We start from the raw sequence: 19,372 nt of genomic DNA, 5'->3' as shown, positions 1-19,372 counted from the left end.
GCATCGAGCTTACGATCATGAGGTTGTGAGTTCGAATCCCGGACCGGTCTGCATGTTGTGTTCTTGAGCAAGACACTTTATTTTACGTTGCTCCAGTTCATTCAGCTGTAGAAATGAGTTGCGACGTCACAGGTGCCAAGCTGTGTCTGCTGTTGCTTTTCCCTTGGATAACACTGTTGGCGTAGAGAGGGGAAGCCAGTATGCATGGGTGTCTGCTGGTCTTCCATAAACAACCTTGCCTGGAATTGTGCTGGGAGGGTAACTTTCTATGTGCAATCCCACGGTCTGTTATGACCAAAGGGGGTCTCAATATATATATACATGTATATACATTTTATATATATATATATATATATATAACACACACACACACATGTATATATATATATATGTGTGTGTATGTGTTTATATATATTTATATATATACATATGTATAAATGACCTCAACAATACCCAGAAAAATATTTGCATTTGAGTTCTATGATTTTAATTGTAACATTTTTTTTTTTCTTTTGGAGTAGCAGGTGCTAAATATTTATAAAAATGGGGTATAGTAGATTCATTTAATTTAAATTATATTTCTTTGAGGTGAGATTTAATCCTAACAGTGTTATTGATCTAGTTATGCTAAGGTGTTTGATATGGCAGGTTTATTGTCTTTATCATCTTTTGTAATGATTTGTTTTTCTAGGTTTTTCCACATAAACGCTGTGATAGTATGAAAACTCTTATGAGGCTTGGCTGTGATGGTTTTATTGATAATCCTGATCACTCAGTAGCTTCTGTTAAGGTAAGATGTTGAAATATCTTTTGAAAATGTTGACAATTTTAACCTATTTATTTTTAATAATGACATATTACTAAATGGATATTTTCATGTTAAGAAGTGACTTCTTATTAGAGGCAGGTGATATATCTTTTCTGCTTAATGATGTAAAGTTTTAATTTAGATAACTTCAAAACTGGAATTTGCTTCATAAAACCAGGTCTCAGGTGGGTTGATATCAAACGGGCTAAATGAGAATTACAAGTAATGTTCCTTTCCGTTGAATATTTACCATTCAGTAATTATTGTATAAATCATATTTTTGGATGATTTAAAATTCAACAGGTAGACCATTAGATTTGTTACTGGTTAACTGCTGTTACTAAAGCTGTTATTCCAACTATCCACTTAATCTGTTGCTTTGTTAACTTATACTGTGGATATAGTTTGAATTTCTTCTTATTTCTCCTATTTCTTATACCTGGAAGAAAGTATTCATAGACTGTGTCAAAATAATACAGGTTTAAACAAATTTAATTAAAATATTTCCATGAAATTGGCTTGGTACATGAAGGATCCAAGGTTCATATCACACTTGTTGTACTACATCTATACATACCTAGATACTCATCTTTCAGCATGACTCAGTCCTCTTATCTATGTTAGATACCATGAGTATTATTATTATTAATATTATATTATAAGCAGTGTTAATACAAATACAAGAGTATTGTTTTAAGTAAGATGTAAGATGTCAGGTTGACTGAGCCTCCTGACACTTGCAGTAAGAAGAAAAATAGTCTTCAATATAGAGAGAGGGGCTAAACTCAATAGGTTATGCCATTTCTTTTTCCCTCTTTTTATTCATTGTGTGAAGAAAGAAAATTCAGCATTTAATAATACATTTTCATGAAATCAGTTGTATCTGAATTTTTTTGATGGAAATTTTTTTTTTACAGAATGATACTGTAAAGAATGCTAACGGTAATCAACAAGCAATTCAAATCCAACCTCAGAAACTAAGAATAAAGATCCGACCAAGTAAGTTAATTAATTTATATTTACTTTAAACCATCGATTAACTTATGAAATATATGTACACTTATTGTTAATTTCTGCATTCTATGCATTTATTCTACACACAAGGCATTAAATCCAATTTAAAAAGTTAGGTTGTAATTATTAGGAATATTAGTTGTAAATAACTTTATTTAATTATTTTAATCATATCTTCGTGTTCATAACAATGCATTATATTTAACTGTTTATTAAGAGTGAAACAACACACTAATTATGAAAACAAAATTATTTTAGTTAATTTTCTGTCATAAAATTGTTCTCACATAAGTATTCTTTATAAGATAAAATTTGAAGTCCCAAGATAATTTTAAGAGTTTCTTGAAAGTATTTTTGAAATTGAAGTTATGTGATCTAATTTACATGTTTGTCAAAAACAGCTGTAAAAATTGTGTGTTTTTATTTGGTAGAGTTTTCTGGAAAACAATTATCTAGTTCTAAATTAATTGCAAAGATTTTAATGTAAATTATTTTAGACATGAATACCATTCTGAGATAGAATAATTGTAGGTTAGTATTCTAGCTGTAAGATAGTGACAAACATTAGTTTCAAATTTTGGTATAAGGCCAAAAATTTCAAGGAAGGGTGTAAAATGATTACATTAACCCCAGTGCTCAACTGGTACCTATTTTATCAATCTCAAAAGGATGAATGGCAAAGTCAACCTTGGCGGCATTTGAACTCAGAGCATAAAAGACAGATGAAATGCTGCTAAGCATTTTACCTGACATGGTAACATTTCTGCTAGCTCACCACCTTAGAAAGTGACAAATAGTTTTGTTTGTTGTATATTAATCGTGATTGAGAAACTGAAGTGAAAATTGTTGCAAATGTTTAACCCTTAAAAGGTAAACATTTTCAATTCATGTTTCATTAGAGAACAGCAGACATCAATTGATGTTTCAAAAATTTTACATGGATACAGCCATCATCAAAAGAAAGTGAATATTTTTACATCACCTTTTGATAATGAGTTTGTAAAATTTTGTGTGAGATACTAACACTTACGCTTTTGTACTTATTTAAAGTGAAAATAAGTACAAAACTTACCGTTAAGAAAAAGAGATGGCACACATATTCAATACTTGCCCATCATTTAAGTGTTAAATAGAACCAAATAGATGAATTTTACTGTATAAGTAAAACTAAAGCAAGAGTTAAAAGAAGAGAAATTTATTTGTTTTTTTTTTTAAATTATGCCACCTTGAGAAATTAGATATTAACTGGCAGTGATACAGTTTGGCATTGATTTAGCATGTCTGAAAAAATCAATTTTTAAGATTAAAGCTACAAAGTAAAAAAAACATTTTATCTACCTGAAGCTCATCTATGATTTGTCATGTGAAGTTCATTTCTGTAAAATTGAGGTTTTTGATGTATTCAGTGTCCAAGATAACAGAATAAATTTTCTTTACATATATTGTCATCAGTATTTTAAAAATTTTATGGTCAGTAATTATGACTGATTTTCTTAAAGTCTTTTATTGTACATTTTATTCAATTTGCTATTTTAGTAAATTATTTATTTTATAGATAAACCATATAAGTTTAAATTGGTGTTTCGGTTAGCTGAAGATTATCCAGTTGACTTATATTACCTCATGGACTTGTCTAATTCAATGGCTGATGACAAAGAAAAATTAGCAAGTCTTGGGAATCTCATTGGTATGTTCATAATTTAAGAATATTTGTTCCACTTTGATTGACCTTAAAAATGGAAATTTTATTCAATTTTATGTTGCATTCTACTGTTTATAAAAAATATAGAATAATTTGTTTATATATACACTCTCTCTCTCTCTCTCTCTCTCTCTCTCTCTCTCTCTCTCTCTCTCTCTCTCTCTCTCTCTCTCTCTCTCTCTCTCTCTCTCTCTCTCTCTCTCTCTCAAAAGATGCATTTAGAAGGATGCCTGACATTCAGTATTCTGCTGTAATTTCAAATGCTTAGTATACCTCAAAAATATCGCTAGACTTTTGAAACTCAATTCAACACAGGAGAATTAGCATCAAGGCATGTAAGCAATATATGAGAAGACAGAGGAATTGATATTGTTCTCTTCTCACATTTAGTTACTTCACAAAATTCTGACACTTGAAACAAAACACACAAAAATTAACATATTAATTGGTAGTCCACTACCTTATCTATTCAGTCATGTTATATCCCCTTAGAATTATTCTAGTTCATGAATGATGTTAAGGAATGTAATCTAAGAAATAACTTAATTGAGATTAACAAAGACTTGAAATTTTGCTGTTAAGATCATAAAACATATAAAGTTTGATTTAATGAAATTTGGATTAATCTGTTTAATTTTTTTTCACTTAATCTATCATCTTATTTCAGCTGCAGACATGTCTAAAATTACTAAAGACTTTCGTCTGGGTTTTGGATCATTTGTTGACAAAACAGTGTCTCCTTATATCAGCATTGTACAAAAAAAGTAAGTATTTATAATAACATAAATTCTTGTTCTCCTTTATCTTTCATATATTTTCTTTTCATTCTACATTAATTGTGAACAATGTACTAAGGCTAAATAGAAATAAGGCAAGCATACTGTATTGGATATTTAACACAAGCATGCCTGAAAACTGAAGCACAGTTGAGCTAATTGAGAAAAGATGGGTATAAGAGGAATTGGCCACAACATGCAGTAGAGAAGAAATATGCTGATTTGGACATATGAGATATGTGAAGGATTACTTTTATGTGATGAAATGCCAAGGGATCCAAGTGAAGCAATCTGCAGAAGGAGGCATGGAGAAAGTAGAGAATGGTGGTCATATAATGCAAAACCTCTAGAAAGTGATGGACTATAACAAGTGGTAGAACAAAGATTTGTCCAATCCATGTAAGCATGAAAAAAAAATGAATACCAAATAATGATGATGATGAACTGAGAATTTTAATTTTGCTTTTATGTGTTTCTACATTGTTTGTCAGTATTGTCATATCACTAAAGACAGTATCTACATCAAGTTCTTAGCAATAATGTCTCTTAAATTCTACAAGGTCTCTTATAATTACTTTATTGTTTGAGGGTAAAAACTGGGGTGAGGGGAGGGGGGTTCTCCCAGAATATTAAGAAATGGTAAGTCAAAGGTGTTGATCATTTCAAAAGATAATAATCTAACTTAACAAAATACATACCTAACCTCACATTAAAAGGCTCTATCTTTTTTTTTTTTTACATTTTTTTACATTTTTTTCTATATAAAATGAGTGATAAGCACACACTGCAGTTTCAATCATCTCTACCAACCTGGAAAAACACTTGTAAAGCAATTAATAAAACCATTTTTTCTAACAAGTACAAAAAAAACTTGTGCCTGATGAATCATTCTTTAAATCTGCAGTTTTTCAATTCAGAAAGGTTCATGCTTTGTTATTTTATTTATTTAATTAGTTACATGATTTTTAAAAAATATTTAAACTTAAATTCTTGCTCATTTCTCAAAAGAGATGATTTTTTTTGTTTTGTTACTATACTGAAATTGACACTGATGAGTCTTCTGGCTAGAACATGTCTCTAAAACAAGTAACCCCTCAAAAGATTCAAGGCCTCTTCATATCTAAACTGTAGAATAAACTGTCATATGCGGAAACACTTGAAAATGTTTAACCTTTAGCATTTAAACCAGCTAAATCCAACCAAAATTTCTTACTTTATCTCTGTTCAAACCAACCAAATTCAGCCTCACGCAACTGCCTTACAATATCATCCTAAAAATAATCACATCATCAAAATCCCAAACCCTGGAGATAATGCATCATTAATTCATAACAATGTGAATATACAAGCATTTCATTTCACAGAGCAATCTGAATGCTAAAGGGTTAAAGTATAGTCCATGAATTCCTATTTTAATTCTATCTCCATTTATTTATTTTATTTTTTTAAGTTTGTTTGAGTTGATTATAAAATAATTAAATTTCAAAATGACAGAGATGGCAATATGCCTTACAGTATTTATTTGGTTCTGTATTCTAAGTTCAGATTCTCTCAAGCCTAAATTTTGTTTTCCTCCCTTCCTGAACCAATAAAATAAATGCCCATGATATACCAGGTCAATTCACTTAATTATACTATTTTCTATTCAAAAAGAAATCAATTGTTCTTCATTAATTCAAAATATATTAAGTATATAAACATTGGAAAATACTGTCTAATACTTTTATGATAGGATCCTAAAACCTGAAATATTAGGTACAGGCACGGTTGTGTGGTTTGAAGTTTGCTTCCTAAACACATGGTTCTGGGTTCAGTCTCACTCTATGGCACCTTGGGCAATTGTCTTCTACTATAGCCACAAGCCAACCAAAGCCATGTGACTGGATTTGGTAGATAGAAACTGAAAGAAGTCTGTCATATATCTGTGTGTGTGTGTATCTTTGTATTTGTTCCCTACCACTGCTTTATAACCAGTTTTAGTTTGTCTACATCCCCATAACTTTGGCAAACTAGACCACTACAATAAGTACCAGGTGTGAAAAAAAATTAAGCTCTGGACTTGATTTGTTTGACTAAAACCCTTCAAGGTTGTGCCCCAGCAAGGCTGCAGTCCAAATTACTGAAACTAGTGGAAGATAAAAGATATTATATTAATAATGTTTAAGAGGAAAAAAAGAAATAAATGAAAAAGAGAATTATTTTAAATTTTCAGAAATCCATAACTTTAGGAAATCCTGAAGTTGAAATTTTGTATACAGACAATCCAGTATGCATTTAAATAGCTTTCATCTCAAACAAATTGTGAATTTATGAATTTCAATGAAGCTTCTTTTTTTTTTACAAAGTTCATTCTGTTGCCTAATGTTAAATTTTTTTCTCTTTTTTTTAGAATGCAAACACCTTGTGCTAAATGTACCAAAGCATATGGCTTTAAGCATCAGTTAACATTAGATCTTAATACATCATTGTTTGCAGTAAGTACAATATAATATTCTTATATTCTTTCTGAAATCTGTCTTCATATGTATATTATCACTGGACTTTATTTTAAATTTTTATTGAGCAAGAGAGAGTGTTTTGTGTGTGTGTGTTATCTCTATAAAAGTAACTTTGAAATCAAATTTATCTAACCACAATATTTTTGTATCCTAGAACAAAGTATATGAGGCACCTGTATCTGGTAATCTGGATTCACCTGAAGGTGGTTTTGATGCTATCATGCAATCCATAGTGTGTGATGTAAGTAAAATTCTCTTAGAACCTTGATACATAAATTATGTATCTTTGTTATATATATAATTGCTTTTAGAAAAATTAACATTAAAGTTATTGCAACGGTATTTTCTTCCTGCTTTATAATTGTTTATTTCTTCTCAACAAAAGAGTCCCTTTGATTATATATTCTTATTCCCAGTTTCACTCATAATTTCTGTGTTTTTGTCATCACTTACCCACATCTTTATCTTTTTTTTTTTTTTCACTGTATTCACTTGGTTATTTTCTCAATTTCTATTCTCTCTACCTGATCACCGTGTCCACCACAGCCACCATTATCCTAAATGTCATTTCTTGAAAATTCAACTAATATCCACACTGATTCTACCTACAATCTTTTGCCCTTCTTCATTGAAGGACATAACCTGAAATGATACCCACACATTTTCCTCACAGTATACTAGCATATTTTACTTTTGAAAAATATTTTCTTTGCACTTCTTTATTGTCATTCTGTGTACTTATCTCTTACATAAACAATATTTAGTGTTTCCGATTCGCAACCTTCCATTTGATGCACTCTGTAAACTCAGTCATTCAATGAGGTACATCTTTACTTAATCCTACATATAGATTTTATCAACTGTTAGCTTTCATTGACTACATTTCAGTGCCATGTGGTATTGCACTTCATATGAGTTAATGAGGGGAGCCTCTATGTGATTATGTGGCATGCAGCCAATTATGCCCAACGATCTTGAAAAGGAAAATGGAGTCTTAATTGCACAATCCTTGAAAACAAGATAGAATGGTCACGGTTGGAATCTCTTTGTACATGAGTCTACCCAATCAAGGTTGACTGGGGTTAAGCAACAGCACTTACTAAAAATTCAGATAAATAATTTCAAAATCTTCAGTTTATATAGACAATATATTTCTGTAAAGCTTGTCTATTAAAATTTTAGAATTTATAATTTTAAAACAAGCTACTAATCTGTAATAGTAATATTTGTAATCTTCAGTCTTTCTTATTAATAGTCAACTTACAGAAAATATTTTGTATTCACTCTAAATACAAGAAACATAAGAGATTTTTCTCTATTGGTTTTTTTTGTTTGTTTGTTTTTTATATACTTTGCTCACTTTTACTGATGTCTTCCTGATCTAAACATTCTAGCCAGCTCTTTTAGATGGCAGATTTCTATTCTTTCTTCATGGCTAATTGCAGTTATATTTGTTATGCTTTATCATCACCCCATCCCACCCATGTGACATGCAATCACAAAACTACATGCTCTTTCTTCTCCAAACTCCTTTCATCTTAATTTAGTTTTTCTATGGTTATTGCTATTTCTTCTCTAAAATTTTCTTTTTCTCTTCCACATCAATCACTGTGCTTAATGTTACTATTTCCCCACTGCTTTTTATTTCCTTTTTCTTGCCATTCTATATCTACTTCTATTCCTCTTCTGCATTCACCTACCCCCGCACCTATTATTGGTTGTTGAATGGTTTAGCAGAGTTATCTCTATTGGGCAAGTATTCAGATCAGACCTTCCTCCACCCCACACCCCCTTTTTTTTTTTCTTTGCCTGTTTATGTTTTCCTGCAACCATTGATCTTCAAATGTTTAGGCTGGGTATTGGCCTCATTCAATTTCATCAGCTGAGAGAGACCTGCAAGTGTCATGGGCATTGCCTTTCTTCCTCTGACTAATTTAACCCTTCAGCCATATCTGGATTAAATATTCTTTTTTATGTTCAAACTGGCTAGATCCAACCTGTCACACCCACCTACAATATAAAACCACATCATCAAAATTCCAAAGCTAAAAGATAGTGCATGATTAATTCAAAACAATGTGAATAAATAAGCATTAAATTTCATAGAATAATGTAAATACTAAAGGGTTAAAAAAATTTTTTCTTTATATAATTTATAGTGAATCAGTAGATTTATGTAAGAAACTATACAGAAAGTCATATGTTAAATACAGCTATCCTAATCAAGTAGTTTAGCATTATTAACAATGATGGCCAACCATTCTGCAAAACAAGTTTCAGAAGAACTATGTTAGCATGAGAAATTGTTGTTAAACCTATGTTAAGATGATGAAAATATAGAAAGTTTTATCATCACCACCATCATTTAACGTCCGTTGTCCATGCTGGCATGAGTTGGACGGTTTGACTGGGCTGACATGCTGGAAGGCTGCACCAGACTCCAGTCTGACTTGGCATCGTTTTCTACAATTGGATGCCCTTCCTAACGCCAGCTACTCCGAGAGTGTAATGGGTGCTTTTACATGCCATCAGTATAGGTGCCCTTAGCATGACACAGGGTTATGTTTATGCGCCACTGGCATGGGTGCCAATTTGTGTGACATTGGTATTTGCCACGATTGCGATTTTGCTCTGCTTGTTGGGTCTTCTCAAGCATGACATAATGCTGAATTTCTTGGTCATTGTGTCCGTGAGGTCCAACACTCAAAAGGAGCTCAGCCACTTTGCCTCTGTGTGGCTCAAAGTTCAAAGATCATGTTTCACCACCTTGTTCCATGTCTTCCTGGGTCTACTTCTACCACAGGTTCCCTCCACAGTTAGAGATCAGCACTTCTTTACACAGCTGTCCTCCTCCATATACATCACATGACCATATCAGCACAGTCATCTTTCTTGCACACCACATCAGATTCCTCTTATGCCTAACTTTTCTCTCAAGATGCTTACACTCTGTCAAACATGCACACTGACATTGCACATCCAGAAAAGCATACTGGCTTCATTTCTTTGGAGCCTACACATGTCCTCAGCTGTCATATCCCATGTTTCACTGCCATGCAGCATAGCTGTTCGAATACAGTCATCAAACAATTTGCCTTTCTCTCTGAAAGAGGGGTCCTTTGTTGCCAGCAGGGATAGGAGCTCTCTGAACTTAGCCCACCCTAATCTTATTCTCACAGCTATGCTCTCGGAACATCCACCTCCACTACTAACTTGCTCACCTCAATAATGGAAGCTATCTACTACCTCTACCATGCCACACTGGCAGTTGATGGAGTCTATTTTCTGCACATTTTCAGCATTTATTGTACCTGTGCGCCTTCTACATGCAAATGCTAGTTTCCCTGATAACCTTCCTCTGATGTTGCTGCACCTTTTATGTATCCAAAGCTTTCACTGGGTGTATCTTATGGAATTTCTGAGTTTATATAATGTATATAAAGTTTACATAATGTATATAATATATTAATTTTTTTTACTTTTAGGATATTGGTTGGCGAGATGTGTCTCGTCGTATGTTAGTATTTTCCACAGATTCTGACTTTCATTATGCAGGTGATGGGAAAGTAAGTATTAAAGTTTTTAATTACTTAACATACTTCATATTTTGTTTTTGTTTTCTTTTTTGCTTGCAGGTATTCTTAAACTAAAATGTTGCTTTAATTAATAATGGTAGTTTCTTCTATAAAAAGTTGTAAACTGTAACTTAAGTGAAATATCCTTTGATTTGGCTATTATATGTGAGTTTTTGTTGTTGTGGTGTAATAGTTTAAAACAAATATATATTCAAATAACTAAATATTTAAAAACCATTTTCGACATATTTGATTGTATAGATTTTCAACTATTACTAAGAATCACTTGTTATTCTTGACAGTATTTTTTATTATTTAAAAAAATGTGTTTTATTCCATGCCTATAAAAAAGAATACTAGGTAATTAATATTTTGTATTAAATTTGTTTTTCATATAGCTTGGTGGGATAGTAATTCCAAATGATGGCCATTGTCACTTAAATAAAGCTGGCGAGTATACTCTAACAGATAAACAGGTTTGTGAAAGTACTTTTAATTTGTCTACTGTGCAGCCATATTTTGCCATTTTGTTTAATTAATGGTATTTGTCAAGTTGCCATAAAGATTAATCAATAAGATTATTAAATTCCTTCACTCCCATTATGATTTTATTTGTTGATCATACACACCTCTTTAGTAATGTAGATGGATACATATTCATTTGACTTAACTTCTATATATAACTGGTAACTATTTTATCTAATTGGAATCAATTAATGAGTCAAACTTAACATTTCTTTACATTATATGAATATTAAGGGTAGAGAAAAATGGAAGCTGTGATGTTCAGGGTTTTTTCAAGAGTATTAGCAACATAAAGAAGTTGATATAATTACAACCAAGAATCAAAACTACACTGAGGTTTTGGTTTGTTGTGTGGGGTCTTTTTCTTTGACACTCAAAATAAGATAAACACGTTTCTATTTAATTGATCTTATCTTTTCATAGGACTATCCTTCAATTGGCCAACTTGCAAATAAGATCCAAGAAATGAAAGTTAATGTAATATTTGCTGTAACATCTGACCAATTGGAGATATATCAGAGCTTGAGTAAGTTTATTGAAGGTTCTACTGCTGGAAGACTAGATGATGACTCTAGCAACATTGTCAGCCTTATTCGAAAAAATTATCAGGTAATAGCCATGTAATATATGAATTTATCTCTTTATTTTGTCACATAATATCATTTTGAATATACTTTATATCACCATCATATCTCATAAATATATGGTAATGTAAGTGTGTGGGCACGTGTGCGTATATCCCTATATGTGTATATGAATATATATGTATGTATATATATGTGTGTATGTGTGTGTGTATGAATATATATGTATATATATATATATATATGTGTGTGTGTGTGTGTGTGTATACATATGTGTGTGTTTATAAATTTTTGCATATATATATATATAACAAGAGAGGAGATACCAGCTGGTTATGATGTAACCTGAATGGCAGTGGCTGTAATTTACGATGCAGAAGAAGAAATATCAATATTGCAAATGTCAATGAAGAACAAGGTAGTAGAGAAGTGCCTTGCCCCCATATGGGGAAAAATTACCTACATCGGTCGAGGATTATTGAGGCGCAATTCGAAACGCTGAAATAGCAAAAGAAATATCGACCCAAACTCTAAAAAATAAGGAGATAATGTTGCTTCCGATCTACCTAGGCCAGAGAACTGCAAAAATAACAATAGAGGAGATACCAGCTGGTTATGATGTAACCTGGATGGCAGCAGCCATAATTTACGACACAGAAGAAGAAATATCAATACTGAAAATGAAAAAGTGAGAGGCTCTAAACTGGAAAGGCCAAACACTTGAGATGGTTGTTCAAGCCTCAATCGAAATACTCGAATCAAGGCCCAACCATATTTTTATAGGGGAGGGACTAAGCGCTAGAGTATCTGTTGAGGGACGTAGATCCAGATGCTTCAAATGTGGAGAAAAAGGGCACATCCTGCTCAGAGTGCAGAAAAGTTAGAAAAACAACAACAGAAGAAGGCTAAGGTCCCTCCTCAAAAAGAAAGTAATAAGAAAGTAATGGAAAACAACACAGCAAAAGCAGAGGAAAAGAAAATACAAAACGTAGAAGACATACAACAGAAGGAAGTCAAAGAAGACATCTACGCAAAATGCAAACATACAGAAAAAAAACTACCCAATCCACCCCCAAGTCAAAACCTGCCATCAATCCCACCCCTAAAAATGCACTAGGAGAAAGGATTGTGAAGTACAATGAGAAAAATAGTGTTCTACAAAGAGTATTAACTGCAAATAAAAAAACCTATATTTTTCAACTAATACAAGGTATGCCTCCAAATATACGGTTTGCAAGGATAGAAGAAGAAATATTCAAACAATTTAGAGATACCTGCAGGACATACAAGATGTTAGCCAAGAGATAGCCAACAAAAGACTTGTTCTTAGCCCAGCAGCTACACCATCGGCTAAACCGCAGGTAAAAACAGAAGGGGATGTTGTCAAATTGTGTGAAGCCCCTCCTCATACTTAAGATGTAAGTTTGTTTTATTTTTACCATGGAAATTAAGTTAGGTTGAATAAATGTCCTGTACCGCCAACTGGACTATCTAAGGAAGGTGGGGCATGTTTTCTGTGTACGGTTGCAGTAGTGAAGGAGTGGGCATGGAGAACAGGAATGCAAGGAATTGAGACAGGATCCTTCATCTCTAGCACTGGTCTGCTATACTACTTAAGGTACCACCTGACAAGCAGGATGGGGCTGGAGAAGAGACACCTGTCATGAAGCATATATGAGAAAGTATGGAGGGACATCATGAGGAAGTTGGGAGTGACTGTCCCTACTTAATTCCACCCATGGTAAAAGCAAGGTGTAGTCACTTGATTTCCGACTATTTGTATAAATTTTAAATTGTATATAAATTGTATATAGGATTCATCCTACTTTAATTATAAACTCACTTAATTCATCTATATGTTTGTAGCATCCTGTATTGTCCTTCTTTGTAAAGATATTTATTATCATAATAAACAAATTACTGGGTTCGACTACTCCACATTCATAAGAGGCAAATACCCCAGAACTAGTCTGGATGTTGAATGTGTGTATATATATATATATATATATATATATATATATATATGATGAGAAGATTACATTGTTTTACACCATTTTATTCTTTTAGAATAATACCAATGTTGTCTTCGAAATATGTGTTGGAAGTAAAAGAGTTTGAATAACACCTGCGTTTAACTCCACATATTTTTTTATATATATTATACAAAATAGTTCACATCAACCCGGAGTTTCTACCTTTACAAACAAGGTGTTACGTCCTTATTACTTGTGTGATTTTTTTGCTGTCTTGGTAACTGTTTATCTACTTTTCCATATTAATTGTAAACAAGGGAAAAATACATACATCTATTTATATGTATATAATATGAAATACAGTGTACATTTAAACACATTAAGAGGTTTAAATGTACACTGTATTTTATATGAATAATATATAGTCTATTAAATAATTTTTTATACGCTAGACCACTGGTAGTAAAAATTTCTAAAATCTTTATTACCCTGATATTATTAAATATATATGTGTGTGTGTATGTATATGTGTGTGTGTGTATGTATATATGTGTGTGTATATATATATATAATATATATATATATATATATATATATATATATGAGAAGAAATGAGGTACTCAGAAATTCGGATGGTTTTATATTTACAGATATTTATTTGTATAAAATACCTGTACATCATCTCCAAACCTTCCAATATATATATATGTATATACATATGTGTGTATGTATATATGTGTGTGTATATATATATGTGTGTGTGTATATATATATAGTATGTATAAATACATATGTATCTATTTATATATATATATATATATATATATATATATGGATCTATATGTATGTGTGTATAGTCAAAGGGTAGAAGGGCTGATGAGCAATCAGTGGCCATCCAACAATGTGTACATGTGTATGTATGTGTGTGAACATGGCACTACCTGGTTTTGTGTCTAGGTGTGTGGTTAGCCCACTAGTAGCAGGAGGTACATTTGTTGTTGTCACAACATCTCTCCAGGAGAGGGAAATTGAGAGAAAACCTACACTGACAATATTCAATGACGTAGACTAGTTCTTCTTTTTGAATTTATGTTGTCCATGTTCAGAGGGTGGGATTGGATTTTTGCAAATCCTTTCCCCACTATAAAAAAAATCATCATGCACTCATGCACAGGCATTGCTTAAGAAGAAAAAAGTAAGACCTGTCACAAAAATGGCTGGTTGTAGCCTTTGAATGTGTGGAACTTTTGATCATTATATATAGCCATTATATATAGTATGATTTATGTGTGCCTGTGTTTGTTTTCACTGGTAAAAGAACCAGTGATGTTTACACTGTGTCACTTTTTATCTCATAACACAGCAGTTCAAGAAAGAGATATTGATAGAATATGCACCAGACTGCATTAAGTACCACGGTTAATATAATCAACTAAACCCTTGATGGCTATGCCTCCATCATTGTTTTTTTTTTTTTTGTAGCCTTTGTATACTGTATTTATCTAACTGATTGTTATTTTCATTTCAAGGTTACTGAAGTAATTCTTTTAAGTCATTGGTTGGAAATCATTAGTACCATCAATACTATTTTTTGCTTCCTTTTTCATGTTCAGTATAGCTAGCTTTATCATGAAATGTATTATTTTAGGTTGCATAGCTTTATTTAATTCAGTGTGAAGATTTTCACGTCACTATACAGTGCATTCTTTCTCTTGAATTCTCATACTTCGTTTTATGTTAGGAGTATTCTTAATGAAATGAGTTTATGCATTTCATATTTGTAACTAATTTTTTACAGCTTTGGAAGTAATCAGTAAGTCTAGTCCAACAATATCATACTCACTTTTGTAGTTTGAAATTAATAGTGACCTTGTCAAATAAATATTTTCCCTTCAGTTACTATTCTACAAACAGTTCTTCAATTTCTTCAATGACTAAATCATCCATTCCTTCACTTATTATTGAACAGAAAATTTCAGCATCATTATCATTCAGAAGTAATACAGGCAAAATGACCTTCCAACATACATTTGAGGCAGTTTTCTTTATTTCATAAATTGCTGTTTCAATTCTCTTCACATTACATAATGCAGAATATTTATTTTTTTCCCCATACTTCTGGAACAGTGATGTGCTTTCCATCCATATCATCTAGGATTTTTTTATATAAATGTTCTCTCATAACTTATCTTAAAATTAAAAATTATTCCTTGATCTAATGGTTGGATGTGGTGTTTTAAGAACAGAATGTTAGAGTATTCTGTTTTACATGAAGTGGTAGTGTTATCAATCAGTAATTAAAATCAATATTATTTCAGCTTCAGGAACAAAGTAATGATAATGCCAATGAACAAGGATGGCATTTTTATTCAGTCCTTTGATTGTGCATAGATTAAGAGCCCTGTCAATTAATAACTGTTTTATGATGCAGTTACCTGATGCATTATAGCAAAATAATGAGATTTGATCTTTAGAGGCTTAGAATCCACTGTTTTTTTCTGTTCTTCATATAAAAGGCTTCTTCAGTATTTCTTACCAAATATTTAATACATTTTCAAATGTATTAAATATTTTTTTTTTAAATAGGAGTCTTTCTTGATAATTTTATCTATTTGTGTCAGACATTCTTCACTGGTTTTCATATAATCTGATAAAATTTTGCTCTGCAATTTGGTATGGTGTAGAAGGCTTCACTTTTACAGTTTTTGAAGCCATCCCTTACTCCCTGAAAATCTAGGTTGTAGCTTATTTGATGTCTGATTTAATCAAAAATTCTTAATGCTTTTCATTGTTCAGCAAATGTGTCTATAGACCATCCGTTTTGTATTATACATTCTGTCCAAAACAATAGAGTTGTTTCCATTATTTCTGTAATGTTATTATATGTGTTTTGGAACATATTGAAGATCCTCTAAATAATTCTGGTATTGATTTTTTTCTTCATTTCTTTTAATGAAGGTGTCTATTTTATATTAAAATGTTTTACACTTTCTATCAAACCTTCTCCATTTTGAAGTTAATTGAATATTTTCATAGAGAAAGTCATTGAGCAGTGATGAAATAATGTAGTAGATAAAGTTCTTAGAGAAATGTTTCCAAATTTACTTTACAAAGCAATAAAAAAGTCAAATGACACTGAGTGGTATATGGTTACTAAAAGAACCACCATTGTCTATAGGCTTAGTGAAGAATTTAGTTAATAATCTTCATCTTGGACATTGAAAGTGGTTTGCAATTAGATGGTTAAATATATGTATGATGGTGAATTGGCTTCTGCTGTAGAATTTCTTACGGCACAGCAGATAAAGCTATTAACCAATTTACTAATATAGACAAGAGGGACAGTTGTCAATATTTAAATGTGATGCAAATAAATGATACATGTATGATGGCAGATGAGAAATTTGGAAGATATGTATAATAGCAATAGTTCAAAGAAGTGGGAGGAAATGGTTAGATGATACCCACTGACAAGCTAACGTAAGAAAAGAAAATCTGAAGAAATGCTGTATTACATACCAGTCCAACCTACATCACTATAGACAAAGACATTCAAATAATGATGATTACTGTCAATTATAACTTTAGTTAGAAATATAAAATTCCAATTCATAAAGATTTTTTTCTCTTTAGAAAATCACATCAAAAGTGGAACTTAATACAATTGGGGCTGAAAATGTGACAGTCAAGTTTTTTTCATCATGTGTTGGGTAAATTCATTTTCCAAATTTTCAGTGTCCTTTTTTTTTTAAGCTGACTACTTACTGCATGTTGCTTCTCTAACTTGGTAAGCACTTAAAAATTTAATAATATATATATTTAGTTTAGGAATATTTGAATGCATTTCTATATGGCTGTTTATAAACACACTCTGCTAGCATTTATTATGTATGTTCAAATAACAACAAATTGTGCTTTCATAGGAATAATTCAAGAAAATAAGATACTCTTTTGTTGTCTTTTACTAGTTTCATCCTAAATACTGCTTTATACAAATACCCAAATATTTAAATTGATGCTTTTAAATACTCTGCTATTATTTTTCAAGGCCATTGACCTGCTGCATGTTATTTGCTAATACAATCCCACTACCATTTGGCTCAAAATTTGTGCAAACTTAGATTTCTTTCTGTTAAGTCATGGAGCAGTTTTTCAATGAGCATGAAAACTGGTTTGCAATTTTCGCCTATGTACATCAAATGGCCTTTCCATGTTGCATTATAGCATGAAACTATTTTCTATCACTTTGGCTTTGCTATAACTCTGATAGCTTCACTACTAATCACTCTTACTTGAACTATCTTTAAATCTCTCACTCCTCTCTACCATTCCTTAATATATCTTGTATTTTCATCTCTTCGTCATACTCAATCAAATATCAGTATTTCTCCCCTGCACTCTTAATACTTTCATCCATGTCTAATAGCTCCTACCCAACTTTAGTTTTACTATGCTATTGCAATGATCTAATCGCTCTTTATCTTATCATTCTCAAATATGAATATTTTTTTGATTATCAGTCATATATTCCTTCATTCCAACTTGTTACTTCTTTGAGGATAAAGAACTATGAAGAAATAATGGGAATGTAGCAGAAAACATTGAAATGATGTGTGTTTATATGAAAGTTTATGTTGAAAACAGGAAGATAAATAAAAAAAGTGTAACTTATTGGCCAAACAGATGGCAGTGTTCACCATTGATAGGTTTAATCAAATAACAGAAGACAATAAGGACCATCTTAAAGGCACAAGACAGGGACATAATTATTATGAGAGTTTGACCTTGTGGTTGACTAACTGGTATTAATTATAGATATGATTCTTGTACTAGGCAATTAAAAGGTATATATTAAACCTAAGAAGTTCTATGATGGAAAGGATGTATCTGTAAAACTTGTCAATATTTTGATTACCAACCTGAAAGGTAAGATAGAAAGTCTGATTGATATTATTTAGTTCAATAAATGGCTAAAAACATGAAAATTTACCTTAAGTGTTTGCTCCTGAGCATTGATTTGTGGTGGCTTTCAGTTAAAAGTGGTCAATAGCAATAAGTTAGAAAACTGAGGAAGTCATGAAATGAAATAATAGATCTTGTAAAATAGCACAATATTACTGTAAAAATCTATACCACGTAATTAAAAATGTATTTTAAATTGATGTTATAGATATATGCAAACACATGCACACATTTTACTTATTTTCTTAAATGTTTATGTCAACATTTTTTTTTTTTTTAGAAATTCATCAGATTACGCAGAGACTAATATATGTAAAAAACTGAAAATTGGAGAAGAGGTTTGTGTTTATTTTTATTTTTTATTTTTGTATGCATAATTTATTTGATAATTTGTGTCTGTCTATTTAGTACTTATATGGTTAAGAAAATGTATGAATTAAACTGAAAGATCTAGTTGATTGTTTTTTAAATAAATTCATCTTAAACAAAATAAGTCAGTTGATGGTGATTTGAAAAATACTTGCAATGATTTTTAACAAATGAATGAAATGATATTGAAGAAGTTTGCAGCAGGAAGAAGTACAGAGAACAGGAACACATAATTTACAGCATTAGTTTATGACTTCTGTTCCAAAATCATCTAAGCTTGACTTCACTTTTTGTCTTTTAGCAATTAGTAATGTATTAATTGGTTGAAAAATATTCTTTCAATTAAAAAAATAATATACCTGTGCTATACTACTATATTTTAAGTAAATAGTACCAAAATGTTTATTGGACATGTAAGTAATACATTTTGAAATTGAAAAAAAAACAATAGGTAAAAATATTAATAAAAATAATTAATATATTCTCTAGGATAATGTACTGTATGGAAATACTCAGTTAAGACATTCATTCTATATAATTAAATTTATATTAATTTGAAAATTGCTAAATATTAAGGAATTGGACA

The 19,372-nt window shown here is 31.3% G+C and overlaps 1 protein-coding gene across 1 annotated transcript in view; it reads left to right on the top strand.

Annotated features, from left to right (window-relative positions):
* LOC115219627 (integrin beta-PS) overlaps positions 1 to 19,372 on the top strand; it is a 106,264-nt gene that overhangs the window by 62,427 nt on the left and 24,465 nt on the right. Inside the window, exons 4-14 of the mRNA XM_029789787.2 lie at positions 692 to 790; positions 1,726 to 1,807; positions 3,378 to 3,509; positions 4,192 to 4,288; positions 6,690 to 6,774; positions 6,953 to 7,039; positions 10,284 to 10,364; positions 10,772 to 10,849; positions 11,322 to 11,507; positions 17,089 to 17,165; positions 18,698 to 18,755. Of these exons, the coding sequence (XP_029645647.1) occupies positions 692 to 790; positions 1,726 to 1,807; positions 3,378 to 3,509; positions 4,192 to 4,288; positions 6,690 to 6,774; positions 6,953 to 7,039; positions 10,284 to 10,364; positions 10,772 to 10,849; positions 11,322 to 11,507; positions 17,089 to 17,165; positions 18,698 to 18,755 (1,062 nt within the window). The remainder of the gene's footprint in view (positions 1 to 691; positions 791 to 1,725; positions 1,808 to 3,377; positions 3,510 to 4,191; positions 4,289 to 6,689; positions 6,775 to 6,952; positions 7,040 to 10,283; positions 10,365 to 10,771; positions 10,850 to 11,321; positions 11,508 to 17,088; positions 17,166 to 18,697; positions 18,756 to 19,372) is intronic.

Source organism: Octopus sinensis, linkage group LG1 (genome assembly GCF_006345805.1).
Source record: "Octopus sinensis linkage group LG1, ASM634580v1, whole genome shotgun sequence".
NCBI lineage: Eukaryota > Metazoa > Mollusca > Cephalopoda > Octopoda > Octopodidae > Octopus > Octopus sinensis.
Note: the sequence above shows the minus strand (reverse complement) of the source record. Positions and strands in the feature narration are given on the sequence as shown.